At 33.5% G+C, this 12,774-nt stretch overlaps 2 protein-coding genes across 2 annotated transcripts; one reads left to right on the forward strand and one right to left on the reverse strand.

The window, feature by feature from the left end:
- Positions 1-748: 748 nt before the first annotated feature.
- Positions 749-4,285, forward strand: LOC7461332 (uncharacterized). The gene is made up of 7 exons (XM_002304803.4): positions 749-917; positions 1,005-1,204; positions 1,290-1,529; positions 2,093-2,204; positions 2,301-2,475; positions 3,308-3,548; positions 3,835-4,285. The coding sequence occupies exons 2-7, from the start codon at positions 1,021-1,023 to the stop codon at positions 4,128-4,130; spliced, it is 1,248 nt and encodes a 415-aa protein (XP_002304839.3). The 5' UTR covers positions 749-917; positions 1,005-1,020; the 3' UTR covers positions 4,131-4,285.
- Positions 4,286-5,669: 1,384 nt separating this feature from the next.
- LOC7462834 (ubiquitin receptor RAD23b) lies at positions 5,670-11,082 on the reverse strand. The gene is made up of 12 exons (XM_006385885.3): positions 10,812-11,082; positions 10,560-10,721; positions 9,682-9,717; positions 9,511-9,578; positions 9,377-9,418; positions 8,046-8,223; positions 7,829-7,969; positions 7,671-7,742; positions 7,210-7,257; positions 7,020-7,129; positions 6,033-6,111; positions 5,670-5,933 (listed from the first exon to the last, which is right to left on the reverse strand). Exons 1-12 carry the CDS (start codon positions 10,875-10,877, stop codon positions 5,817-5,819), a joined length of 1,119 nt encoding a protein of 372 aa, XP_006385947.1. The 5' UTR covers positions 10,878-11,082; the 3' UTR covers positions 5,670-5,816.
- Between the last annotated feature and the right edge of the window lie 1,692 nt (positions 11,083-12,774).

Raw genomic sequence — 12,774 nt, forward strand, 5'->3', positions numbered from 1 at the left:
CGATAACTTAGTTTTTGGAAGAGAAGAAAATGGATCTCTAGTTAATATTTTGTAAAATATGAAGAAAATCATAAAGATAAAAGTAGGCAAGTTATTATGGTAGTTATAAGTTTAACATATTTAAATTGTAATAATCAATGTTTTTATTCTTTTTTGATCCAAAAACTTTACTTATTTTCAAATTTTATTATATTTCAGTTTGATTTAGAAAATATATTTATAGAGAAGAAGTCACAAACTTTAAATAGAACTAGTCTTAACCTTTAAAAGAATAAGGATACGAGAATATCCAAGTAAAAAAAAATAATATTATATTATATTTCTCAACGTCCCAACATCTAAAATAAACAATCAAATTAAGTAGATCATTGGTCTATAAAAATAAAGAATCTCTATAGTGCATGAAATAAAAATGATAAAAAAAAAAACCATGCACGCTTCTCTAATTCAGAGTTGTCAAATCTGGAACCGAGAAAGAAAATAAATTAATTATTTTCATTAAAAACTGTTTTTATTTTTTATATTAAAATGATACATTTTTATTTTAAAAAATTAATATTAATTTAATTAAGTTTAAACCGAATTTAATTGCATCAATTAAATAATAATAAAAAAACAATTGATCAACGGGGTTACACCGAATAATTTTTTTAATTTAACTTGAAATCCGGCGTAATTAGCTCAATGATTTTCTAGATAAAACAACCACTGTGCCCTGATCCTTACCCTCCACAAAGACAGGTCCCACCCGCATAATCCAACGGCAAGCATCAACGAACCTTCCAGGAAAAGCAGGAAACCACACCGTAGAGAGTCTAGAGACCAAAAAGCACCAATCTTTCTTGACTGAGTAAACAAAGAACAAACTCATCCTTTTCCCCTCTTGTAATCAGACCCTCTGCCTCCAATTCTCTCAGGTACCCACCATCTAATTTCTCCTTCTCCGATCAGGGTTATGGTTTTTTCGATCAAGTTTTGATTTTTTCTTTATTTATTTTGTTTAGATTGTTGAAAAACAAGATGTGGGCAGCTTCTTGCCTGGCGTCGTGCTGCGCTACTTGTGCGTGTCATGCATGTACGACTGTGGTATCTGGAATTAGCAGACGATCCGCCAGGATCGCCTACTGCGGTCTCTTTGCTTTGTCTTTAATCGTTTCTTGGATTCTGCGTGAAGTTGCGGCCCCTCTTATGGAAAAACTCCCTTGTAAGCAAGCCCTTTTAATTTCGCCGAAGAATTTCCACCAATTTTAATGATGATGATTATAATTTTTGTTGGTTGTGGATGTTAGGGATTAATCATTTTCATAAGACGCCGGATAGAGAATGGTTCGAGACGGACGCGGTTTTGCGTGTTAGTTTGGGGAATTTTATGTTTTTTACTATACTGGCGACTATGATGGTTGGTGTGAAAAATCAGAAGGATCCGCGTGATAGTTTGCATCATGGTGGATGGATGGCTAAAGTTGTTTGTTGGTGTATTTTGGTGATCCTTATGTTTTTCCTTCCGAATGAGATCGTCAGCTTTTATGGTAAATTGGTTTTGTGACTGGCTCATTGGACTCTGGTTGTGTGCTGAATTGTGATTTTGTTTGGTAGTTTTGTTGTTTTGGAATGTTTTAGATTGTTATGAGTTGTTGATCGGTTTGTTGTGCAATTTGGTGAGGATGTGTTGAGAGTTGAGTACGCTTGATATTGAATGCAAATAGGAAAAGGGGTTCTCTTTATGTAGTGATAGAAAGTACGATATATGGGCAGGTCAATGACCTACTGCTTTGAACACAACAGTATTAGCCTGTTTGAGTAGGAATGATTGAAATGATCTTACTTCAGGAGTTAAATATACTATACACTGTATCAGTTAGTTGGATTGCATTACTTATCAAATTCTGATGAGGGTCATTGATAGATATTAACTTGTGTTATTGATATGATGTTTACTAAGGCAATGCTCAATCTGAAATTCTTAGTACGTGCTGACTGATGACATGCCATGAGAGATTGATTGTCTGCTTCTGATCTTCCTATGTCTTTCTCTGTGAAACACTTTTTGTAGTTTGACACTAGCTGATAACTTAGATTTTTTTATTTGCAGAGTCAATATCCAAATTTGGCTCAGGATTGTTTCTTCTTGTTCAAGTTGTGCTTTTGTTGGATTTCGTTCATGGATGGAATGACAAATGGGTTGGATATGATGAAAAGTTCTGGTTAGTTTTGCCTTTTCTTTCATTTCTTTTAGCCGTCTTTTTTCCCATTCCATGACCAGATTAACTGATTCTTATTTTGCAATTTTATTTGTATAGGTATGTTGCTCTATTTGTTGTGTCGCTTGTTTGTTACGTGGGAACATTTGCCTTCTCGGGACTTCTCTTTCATTGGTTCACTCCATCTGGACAGGATTGTGGACTAAACACCTTCTTTATCGTTATGACCCTGATTTTCGCGTTTGTTTTTGCTATTGTTGCACTGCACCCTGCGGTAAGTTTTAATTCTCTGTGTTCCAATAAATCCAACCATTATGACCATTCATTTTCTTACTTTCTCACATGTGCTTTCAAAACTGATACATTGTAAGAGAGATGTGCTTGATTCCAAAATAAGTTTGTTTATATATGCTGTATTCAAATTTGATTAGAAAAGGCTGAGCCTACAAAATTGGTTATAAGGAGAATAATACTTTCAATTATAAAAGAAAGGCTTATCAAGGATTGCAGTGAACATGTATGCCCCAACCCTGTCAATGTTTATCTGTGATAGTTGCGCGCGCACGCGCACATATCACAGATTTGGACCAGTGATCCCATGACCAATGTCATGCAATTTCAAGCTTTTAGGAGTTCTAAGTTATATAAACCTATTATGCTGATAGGATGGTTTACTAAATGGTCCATTTTTGTTTGGTATCCCTCTACGATGTGTTAATAAGCTTTGGAGTACTGAACTCTTAGAAGAATGCAAGATTTATCTGATATTTGTCTCTGTATCAAGGGACCTATTGTCTTCCACGAATGATGATATACAAGTTGGGACTTTTAATCATTTCATGGATGCAAATTAATTCCTCATGGTCCTCAGGAATGAGGAAACTTCTGTGCTGTGCTCATGTTGCATGTTCTTTTGCAAAGAAAAACCTGTAATGTGCTCTCCAAGAGGGTGCTCATGGTTGTTCTCTTTGCAGATTTGATAATATCTATCATGGTTTGTTATGTTGTTTTCATGATGCCTAGTGTGCATAGCTGTACTTGCTTCTTACCTGGTATTAGAACTTTTGATTTGCTGTCTCATAGGCTGTCATTTTCATGGAACACAGGTAAATGGCAGTGTTTTGCCTGCTTCAGTTATATCCTTGTACTGCATGTACCTATGCTACAGTGGACTTGCCAGCGAACCAAGGGAATATGAATGCAATGGTCTTCACAGGCATTCAAAAGCTGTTTCTACCGGCACTCTTTCCATTGGTCTGCTTACAACTGTTCTGTCAGTAGTCTACTCTGCTGTCCGTGCTGGATCCTCTACCGCCCTGCTCTCACCACCAAGTTCACCCCGTGCAGGTATATCTTTAGCAAACATTTCAGACTTTTTATATGAGTTTTCATATGATATCCCAAGAACTTGTGCAGAAATTCTTTTGAATAAAAATGTTTCTGCACCATGAAAAATTCCAAAACTTCGTCCATATGTTTCATTTAAGAGTACCTACTTTTCTACATGTTCTTTCCCCCCCCTCATCTGTTAGGACTATGTTAAATGTGCTTTCATAAGAATTTGTTTTTGCTTCTCGTGTCCCTCTGATATGACAATTTTTTAATGGAATCTGACCTTTTGCTTGTGGATTAGGTGCTGATAAACCTTTGCTTCCATTGGACAACAAGGCAAACGAACAAGAAGAAAAGGAGAAGGCCTGTAAGCCAGTCACTTATTCTTATTCCTTCTTCCACATCATCTTCTCTCTTGCAAGCATGTACTCTGCAATGCTTTTGACTGGATGGTCAACCTCCATTGGGGAGAGTGGAAAGCTGGTAGATGTGGGGTGGCCCTCTGTATGGGTACGTATCTTGACTGGGTGGGCAACTGCAGGTCTCTACACCTGGTCACTGGTCGCTCCTATTCTGTTCCCAGAGAGGGAGTTCTGAGTCTCCTTGGTGATATAAATATTAATGAATGTCCCAAATTGGTGTATATTTAGGCAACTTCTGGCTTGTCTTTCAACAGAGAATTCCATAAATTGTACTTTCTATGACCATGTAAAACGTGCTTTCTATATATTAAAAACCTGTGGTTGCTGAAATCTGGTTTCATCTGACTCTCCCTGGCCTCAATAGCAAAGAGCTTGCCTCTGCTGTGGTCAGACTATATATTTTGAAACTTAAAAAAAGAGCAATGAGATTTTTTTTGACAGTATTGTCAAATTCAATCAAGAGCTTACCTACTAACTTGGTTTTTTTTTTTTGTCCAGTTTGAATTTCAGTTGATCTAAAATAAACTCAGCTTAGATGGTCGTATAAATGTCATAACTTTTAAAAAAATTGAGATATATTTTTTTTAATATTAAAATAATATCAGATTTAATTAATTTTGGTCACTTTTGATCTGGATCATGAACTTCAACTTGAGTTTAATAATTTTATTGTTTTTGTAGATTATTTTTTTTTAATTTTATAATAAAAATAAATATTTATAAAATTAAGCAACAACCTTAAAAAAATATTTATATAAGATTGTGATAACTTTATAGAAAATAAATGAAATTAAACCATGAATTCTGATTCCCAACAAATTTAATATGAAGAGTGAAATAAATAAAAAAATAATTATTAAAATTAAAGGATAAAAAACTAAAAGAAATAACACATCAGGTTTGATGGGTAAATCTGTCAAACCCGTGAATCGGGTAACCTGGATTATCACGTCAAACCATCAAACCAGGTAATGAATTCCATTAGGATTAATAACTTGTTTTTTTTCTAAAATATTTTTTATTTAACTATATGGTAACAAAAATAAACGATCGTAAAATTAAACGTCAATCCAATATTGACTTTTTTTTAAGGCTACGATAACCTCATAAAAAGTAAAATAAAACAAATTATAAAATTCAATTCAAAAAAATATAAAATTAAAATCACCAAACCCATCAACATGTACAAGGATTTTCTAAATTTTTTTTTTTATCAAAATACATGGAAAAAAAAAACTGTGCTAATGGGTGTCGATAAACCTGTTTTCCCCTCGTCTTTTTTGCTTTATACTTAATTAATTAATTAATAATGAAGGAGCAGGGATTTAGGAGAAGTTAAATAAGTCGTACTTTCTTTGAATTTGAAAGAGAAAGGAACACAGAACTGTTATGTTTCACCTTCTCGGAACAAGGAAATGGAGTCGAGAGTAGAGGTACTGGTCTTTTTGAATACTCATTATTATTAAATTCCATAGCTCTCAACACAACTAACTTTGTTCCCTGACGTTTTCCAAAATGGCAACAGCAGCAGCAACAGAACATTGGCAGCAATGTGCGAGTAATTTTATAGTGCTCGGAATAGAGCTCACTTCAGAAAAGAGAGATACACAGGGAAGAATTTAGATGTGATCTCCATTGGCTGTCATATTTCAGCTGCCATTCCGAAGCCATGACATTAGAGAGTTAAAGAGACGAAGGGAGAATTGAAGGCAGCTTATCAAACAAACGCCATTCAAAAACCCATTATCAAAAATGAATTTTCAAGATTCATAGTTAGAAACTACAGAGTATACCAAACACTACCACACTAAAGATTCTCACAAGGACACGGACACAGACCACCCTTACAGAAAATCAAAACTCAATCTTCAAAATCTCCAGCATTTTCCAATAGATAGTTGGCTGCCAGTTGCTCATTGCGATCACAAGCCAAGAATGCTTCTATGACAAGGGCTCTATCAAAACCCATTGCCTCGAGCTATAACAGGTGAAAGGAGAAAAACAGGAGCAATGTTTCAAAGAATAACAAAGAAGAAGAAAATCCCAAGACAGAATAAATGAAATGATATAGGCATACCCGTTCAATAGCTTCTTGTTCAGCTGGGGTCACATTGATTGCATGGGGCATATCTTGGTCAGGCTGATCAAATATATCCCTGAGAAGAACAGATTATACCATATTGTGACATCAACGATCAGGGTGGATAAATAATCTATTTTTCTGCAGACAGCATATCTTATATATAAAAAAAAACCACTATTAAATGACTTCTCAGGCCAATCCTAGGACCCAACACATGGTTGGTCTCAAACCCAAGGCATGCATTTTCCACCAAGGCATATGCCAATAGACCGCATAGGCATTGGGAAAACTAATTTTTTATTATAATTAATGACAACCTATTTTTAAGGTTTTTGAATATCAAAACCAAGAAAAGCCAAAAGCTCACTCATTTCAGGCTCATGCCAGCTAAATTCCAACATGTTTGAGCTCAGTAATTATTCTAGCACGCCAGCTTAACTAAAGCGTTCAGTAATTATTCTAGCACACCAGCTTAACTTAAGCTTGTACATGGTGCCTTAGAGCCCATATAAAACTAAAGACTTGCTTAATTTAGAATACTTCACCATACAGTAATATTAAATAAATTTGCAGTTAAAAAATAGACAAGAAGTTACAGCTCAAAACTGACAGTATATCAAGCCCCACATCCTGGGGCCTGCCAGATTTAATCCCAATTAAACCAGCATCACACGAATGTAAGGAGGGTGTGGGTGCTTTCCATATCAGACAACTCCCCCACCCCCCGGCCCTCTTTTATGGATTAAGTGGTTTCGTATAGCATGAAACCATCATTTTTCAAATGTTCACCACCATCGCCATTTCTATCATAGAAATTATGGAAAAGATTTATGCGTAACAAATATGAAGTACATCAATAACTACCCACACTTGTGATGAAATTGACCAACATCTGCTAGATCCCTTCATCTTTCAATGAACCGGGAAACTTGCTTTGAATTTTTTTGAGATTCCACTAAATACACCAATAAAGATACTCACCCTTCAGAACCATCAAGAGGTTCATTTATTAACTGAAGAAACTCTGCATGATGCTCTTGAATAATTCTCAAAAGCTGGGGGTTTTGCTTCCCAAGCTCCTGAAGCATGGGCTGTAACAGAAGTAGCTGATTAAACCTCAAGACAACAAATGTTGATATAGAAAAATAATAAATAAAGAAATGAAAAGCACCTGCAAGATTTGTGGATTTGCTTGAACCATTGAACGCAATGCTTGAAACTAAAATGCAAGAAAGATAGAAAAAATGAAATTATTTGATATCATGTATGAAATTGATAATCACTGCAAATCCTATATCAAACAATATCAATTGTTATTTGGCGCTTGGCATTAAATGACATATATCAACTTGATAACCATTAGAAATCCTAAATCATGTCTTATCAAAGGTTAATTTGGCAATGGCATTAAATGAAAATTTAGCACCCACCCCAAAACCATCTAAGCAAGTCAACCAAAATTGTTAAGGTTTAGTTATACAATCATACCTAAATATTTCCTGCCTTTATTCATGATTCTCTCACACAATTTATTACCCTATTTCTAAATCCAATGCCATGAAAGATTGACATGAATTGTGAATACCAATGAGTTTAGCATTAAAATGCATTGCATTTAAAATCCAACCATACTTGTTGATTGTTTCTAAGGAAATCAAGAGAGCCAAGTCCGCCACCAGCACCACCTCCACCACCAGAAATTGTCTGCTGGACAAGTTCCAAATCAATAACACCAGCAAACACTATACAGTTAATACATAATGAAAACCTTCTAAAATCTGAAGTTTAACCTCAGGAAACATATTCAATGGAGATGAATTAGGTGCTCCAAATGCAGGTGCAGGGGCAGCTGGAGCTGCACCTGTTTCAGTAGCCTGATCTGCAGGAAACCTAGCCACTGGGACAGCGACTTCCGCTGTTTCTGGAATGCCCTGAAGACAGAACACTGGTTTCAGTGCTAATTCTAAGCAAAGACTGTAACAGGCTACACACTAAATTTAGACTTACCGAGTACAAGTAATCCACTGCCCGCTCCGGGTTATTATAGGCAGCTCGAAGTGCACGAGTAACTGTTTCTTTATCCCAGGTTCCACCTCCCATATCCATTATTTGCTGAAGAGTCTGCTCCAAATTACTACCAGCAACTAAATTGGAAGCAGCTTGACCATAAGTATCACTCTGTGCACTGCAGACATGGTATTATCACCATTAATAGTCAAGAACTAAAGCTGTGAATTACGGGTTACAGATTTATTAACAAAGTAGATTTTATAAAATGCCCTCAACAAGATCTCAGATAGTTAGCCCACACTTACTACACAAAATGCAAAGCAAGAATTACATCAAACTGATGTGGATCATGCACTTACAACATGCACATAGTAATATTTAGGTGTCAATATTAAAAGACAAGAAACCAGCCTTTTCTTTTTAGGAAATGCTAATGGCTATACTAAGAAATAAAGAGAAAAGGTGTCCTCTGTGAAATTGTCAGAAGAAGATTTCCTTAAAGTGTCAGACATGCAGACTGCTATTCCAGGTGTAAGGGGGAGAACATGCATCGGACCACTCAAATCAATTTTGGTATTGACTGATATGCTCTCTCCTTGAACGCATTATCCAAGAACTAAAGGAGGCAAAGCTCAAACTAGCTACAAGTTACCAAACTGATCTCTCTATTTTACCCAACATTAAAAATAAATAGACATGCCCTCTACAATATCTAATCTGTCTTTTATAGAAAATTGCATGTGCCTAGGATGATGCTTTAAATGCACTTTAGCTTCTTATATTCAGGACATCTCACATTAACAAGTGATGGAAACAATCCAAAATAAGCAGTTCGAATCAATTGGATGGCTGACAATCCTCATTACAACATGTATGGTTATATGGAACAATGACCAATGTAATCCCTAATAGCAAAGAGTAAATTTGTAACTTAATATCAAAAGAAGTTTCCAACTCTGGTTAAAAGTTGAGGACATAATTGTCTTAAAATAACTTGAATCCTCTTAGATATCCCAATAAACCAAATTCTATCTTCAAGTTTCTTGCTATATAATTTTGAGATCTCATAAATGTTTCAAATGTGGCTTGAGTAGAAAGAATAGAAAGGAGATATGCATTATAAGCAACAAAATCATTTGAGGTTGTTGCTGAACTTCTACGACAGAGTATAAAGATTCTTCCTCGAAACAAAACATATAAACCAGTAGCATCATCGAGAACTAAGTTTTACATGCTATATCAATATTATGCATTTACAGATACGTATTGCAGCCCTATTGTCTTAAAATAACCAAAATATGCATAGTGCAACTAGAGATAGAGCATACTTGGCTGTTGCTGAGTCAGAAGCAGATGCACTCTTTGAGTCCCTGCAGTGAAATATTTAATATATAAGAAAGATGAATTCAGTTATTCCAGAATATTTAAGCACTGAAGATATTTGTGGTATAATTAAACTCACAATGCTTGAGCATCAGGTGCGGGAGTCGAAATTGAAGTTGGTGTGGTGGTAGGTGGAGTAGAAACAGGCTGAAGTACATAATAGAAGGAAAAAGGCTTATAAAAAAGAATAGAAATAAATACAAGAGCAAGATATACCAGAAGAAAAGTAGAAAACAAAGGGTGAAAATACCTGGGTGGATGAAGTACCAGCTGTGCCTGTTTTACTCTGTATATAGCATATAGATGGAAGAACATGTTAAGGTTCAAGCAACCAAATGAAGCATTAAATCATAAATTCCACAATAGCGCAGGCAGTTCGTGAATAAAACAAATATTAAAAAAGATGCTGACGACAAATACTGATAAACACAAGCTAATGTGCTTGCAAACGCTTCATGCAGCTTCTAATGATAGATTAATTGGAAAATGCTATTAGGTGCCCTTAGGGCACTCTTAAAGTGGTTAGTAGTAGTAGTAGTAGTTAATACTAGTTAAATGTTGTAATAATTAGACAAATTCGATTTCAAGTTTTCATCTAACCATCATTACCTATCCATCAATTACAGGCAAACATCCAAAGATATAATTTTTCTTTTGTAACATGATTGGATAAAAAAGCTTGAACTTCAAGTTGCCTAATTAGTAAAACAGTTGAAACCAAAAGCTACCAAAACCGATAATTGGGATATATCAAGAGATCCATTAATGGTAGTTATTAATTTTCCACCATATTTATTCAAAAAGAAATCACAAAATTTCTCAGCTTCATATAAGAGTCTTCACCCAAATTTATAGTTCATGAAAACAATCACAATACACTAGCAATCAAAGACATTATCTCACACACTACAACACAGAAAAAATACTCAAATTTCACACGAAAAATCCCGAAACGTGTAATACATTCCCCGAATAAATTCGCCTCATCAAAATCAGCAACACAAACATAAATATAGGAAAACATTAAAAGCACTACCAAAATAATTAATTAAACTTAAAAACCACAACATAGAACTAATGAATTAATGACTAAACAAAAACAAAACAAAAGAAGTAGCAAAGTATTACCTTGCTAAGCATGACAACAAGAAAACCATCTTCAGTAACCTTGTTATCAGCTAAAGTAGTCTCATCTTTCAATACTTTCCCATTATGAATCAACAATTGTTGTCCACATGGGTAATTGTCTTTTCCTTGCGCATCTTCAATATTCTTCTTGACACCCATAATCTTCACATATTTTATGATTAAAATCACTAAAAAAAACTTGTGGTATTAATTATAGTTATAATTATAATTAAGTTAGGTTTAATTACTTACAGTGTCGGTGGGATGAACCTTAATTTCGAAATGGCTGCCTTTCAGAGTCTTGACGGTGAGCTTCATTGTCGACGAATTATGGGGGAGAGATGCAAAAACGACAGCGTTGCTAGGAGGAAACCCTAGAGAGAACCAGAGCGTGCTGGCTGTGGCTGGTACAGGAATCTATAAAGAGCTAACAGAGGCGAGGGGAGTGTGAATTTTTGGGTTTAAATTCACTCCAGCCAAATTTTACTTTCTGTGTTTTACCGTTATGCAAAAGCTAATACTAACTAAAAATAAAAAATAATAATTAAAACAACTCAGGCAATCACAGTATATTACGAGGCAAAACATTATCTATTCGCATAATATTTTACTTTTATTGTTTTAGTTTTTTTTATAATTATTTTTATAATTATTTTATCATTGTTTGTTAAAAATAAAAACATCAAAATTGAAAAAAACATTGAAAAGCGTTTTGTTTTTAAAAAACTTAGGTGTAAATTATGTTTCTTTTTTTCTTTTTCCTTCAATCATCTTTTATTTTTTTATTTGATTATTTAATATTATATTTATTAAAATTTATGATTGATAATTTATTTTGATTTATTTCTTATATAGTTGTTTCAATTTTAAAAAAGAAATTTCATCATTAAATTGGTGTTCGATTTCATAAAAAAAAATTAATTTTATTGTTTGAAAAAAATCAAAATCAAAATAAATAAAAAATGAGAGGCCTTTTTTTAAAAACAAATTTGTGGTGGTGCCTTTATGAGATTTTATCAAATTTTCTTTTTGATTGTTTTAGTTTGGAGATTAATAGATTTAACTCAAAATTTTATTTTGCTCGTATTTTAATTTCAAAGTTTCAAAGGAGATCCCAACTTGTGTGTGTAAATATATTAAATGATTTAATAGTTTTATTTACCAATATATATATATATATATATATATTTGTTATTTCTTACTTATGTTTCTTATGATATTTTTGCATTTTTCAAAGAAAAAACCCATTTCTTAAAAAATGCATTATGTTTCTTTAAAAAATATTCATATTCTTAAAGAACCTGTTTTTATCAAACAATTTATAAAATGCTTTGGGGATGTGGAGGCTATAAAAATGTGCTATTCAAAGAAAAATAAAATCTCTCATATTTCTAATTTTCAAATGTAGCTATGTTGAAATTCATGTTTATAAATATCTTTGAAGTTATTTGACAAATTACCAATAATAAGCTTTAGCATTTTTAAATATAATATTGTCTAGTTACTAATACTATTATTAAATTACCACCCAAAAAAGGAAAATAAAAGATATTCATTTAAGAAGTTAGTGATTATGAGATGTTAAATAAATTCATTTAATGAATTATAAAGAATAATGTTTTTATATATATACTCTATAACTATGATAGCTACGTAACAACTAAGTATAATTAATTTCTAACAAGAAAGTTTCTTGTTGTCTTAAATGAGAAATAATATTATTTTACACCCATAATATTATTAATGTTCTCATTAATAATATTATTAATGAGAATTAATAATAATTTTTATTATTAATTTTATAAATTTGAGAGTATTATAATTATAATATCTTGAAGTAATCATAACAAGTCCCCAAGGAATTCTTTCTTTTAATAACATTAATTCTACATAACAACAATGATTTCTTGGTCTTACAGTCCTGCGAAGCCAAGAAATCTGATAAGATCATATTGAAACCAGCAATGAGCTTGAGAAGGAAAAAATCAACCAGCAAAAAATCACAGTTCTTAAACATGCAAAATCAGAATTCCTTAATTTCTAAGTACAGGATTACGCCTCCCAATGTACGGGCACCTCAAAATAAAACCATCGTTTTGACAGTATACAGAGATTAGAAACAATTCAAGAACAAACCACCCCTGAGCCTACGAATTAACAGCCATGAAGCCAAATCAAGCATGTTCATAGTGCAAAGAGTCTAGATTCACAGTGC

The sequence above is a fragment of the Populus trichocarpa genome, chromosome 3, assembly GCF_000002775.5.
Source record: "Populus trichocarpa isolate Nisqually-1 chromosome 3, P.trichocarpa_v4.1, whole genome shotgun sequence".
Taxonomy (NCBI): Eukaryota; Viridiplantae; Streptophyta; class Magnoliopsida; order Malpighiales; family Salicaceae; genus Populus; species Populus trichocarpa.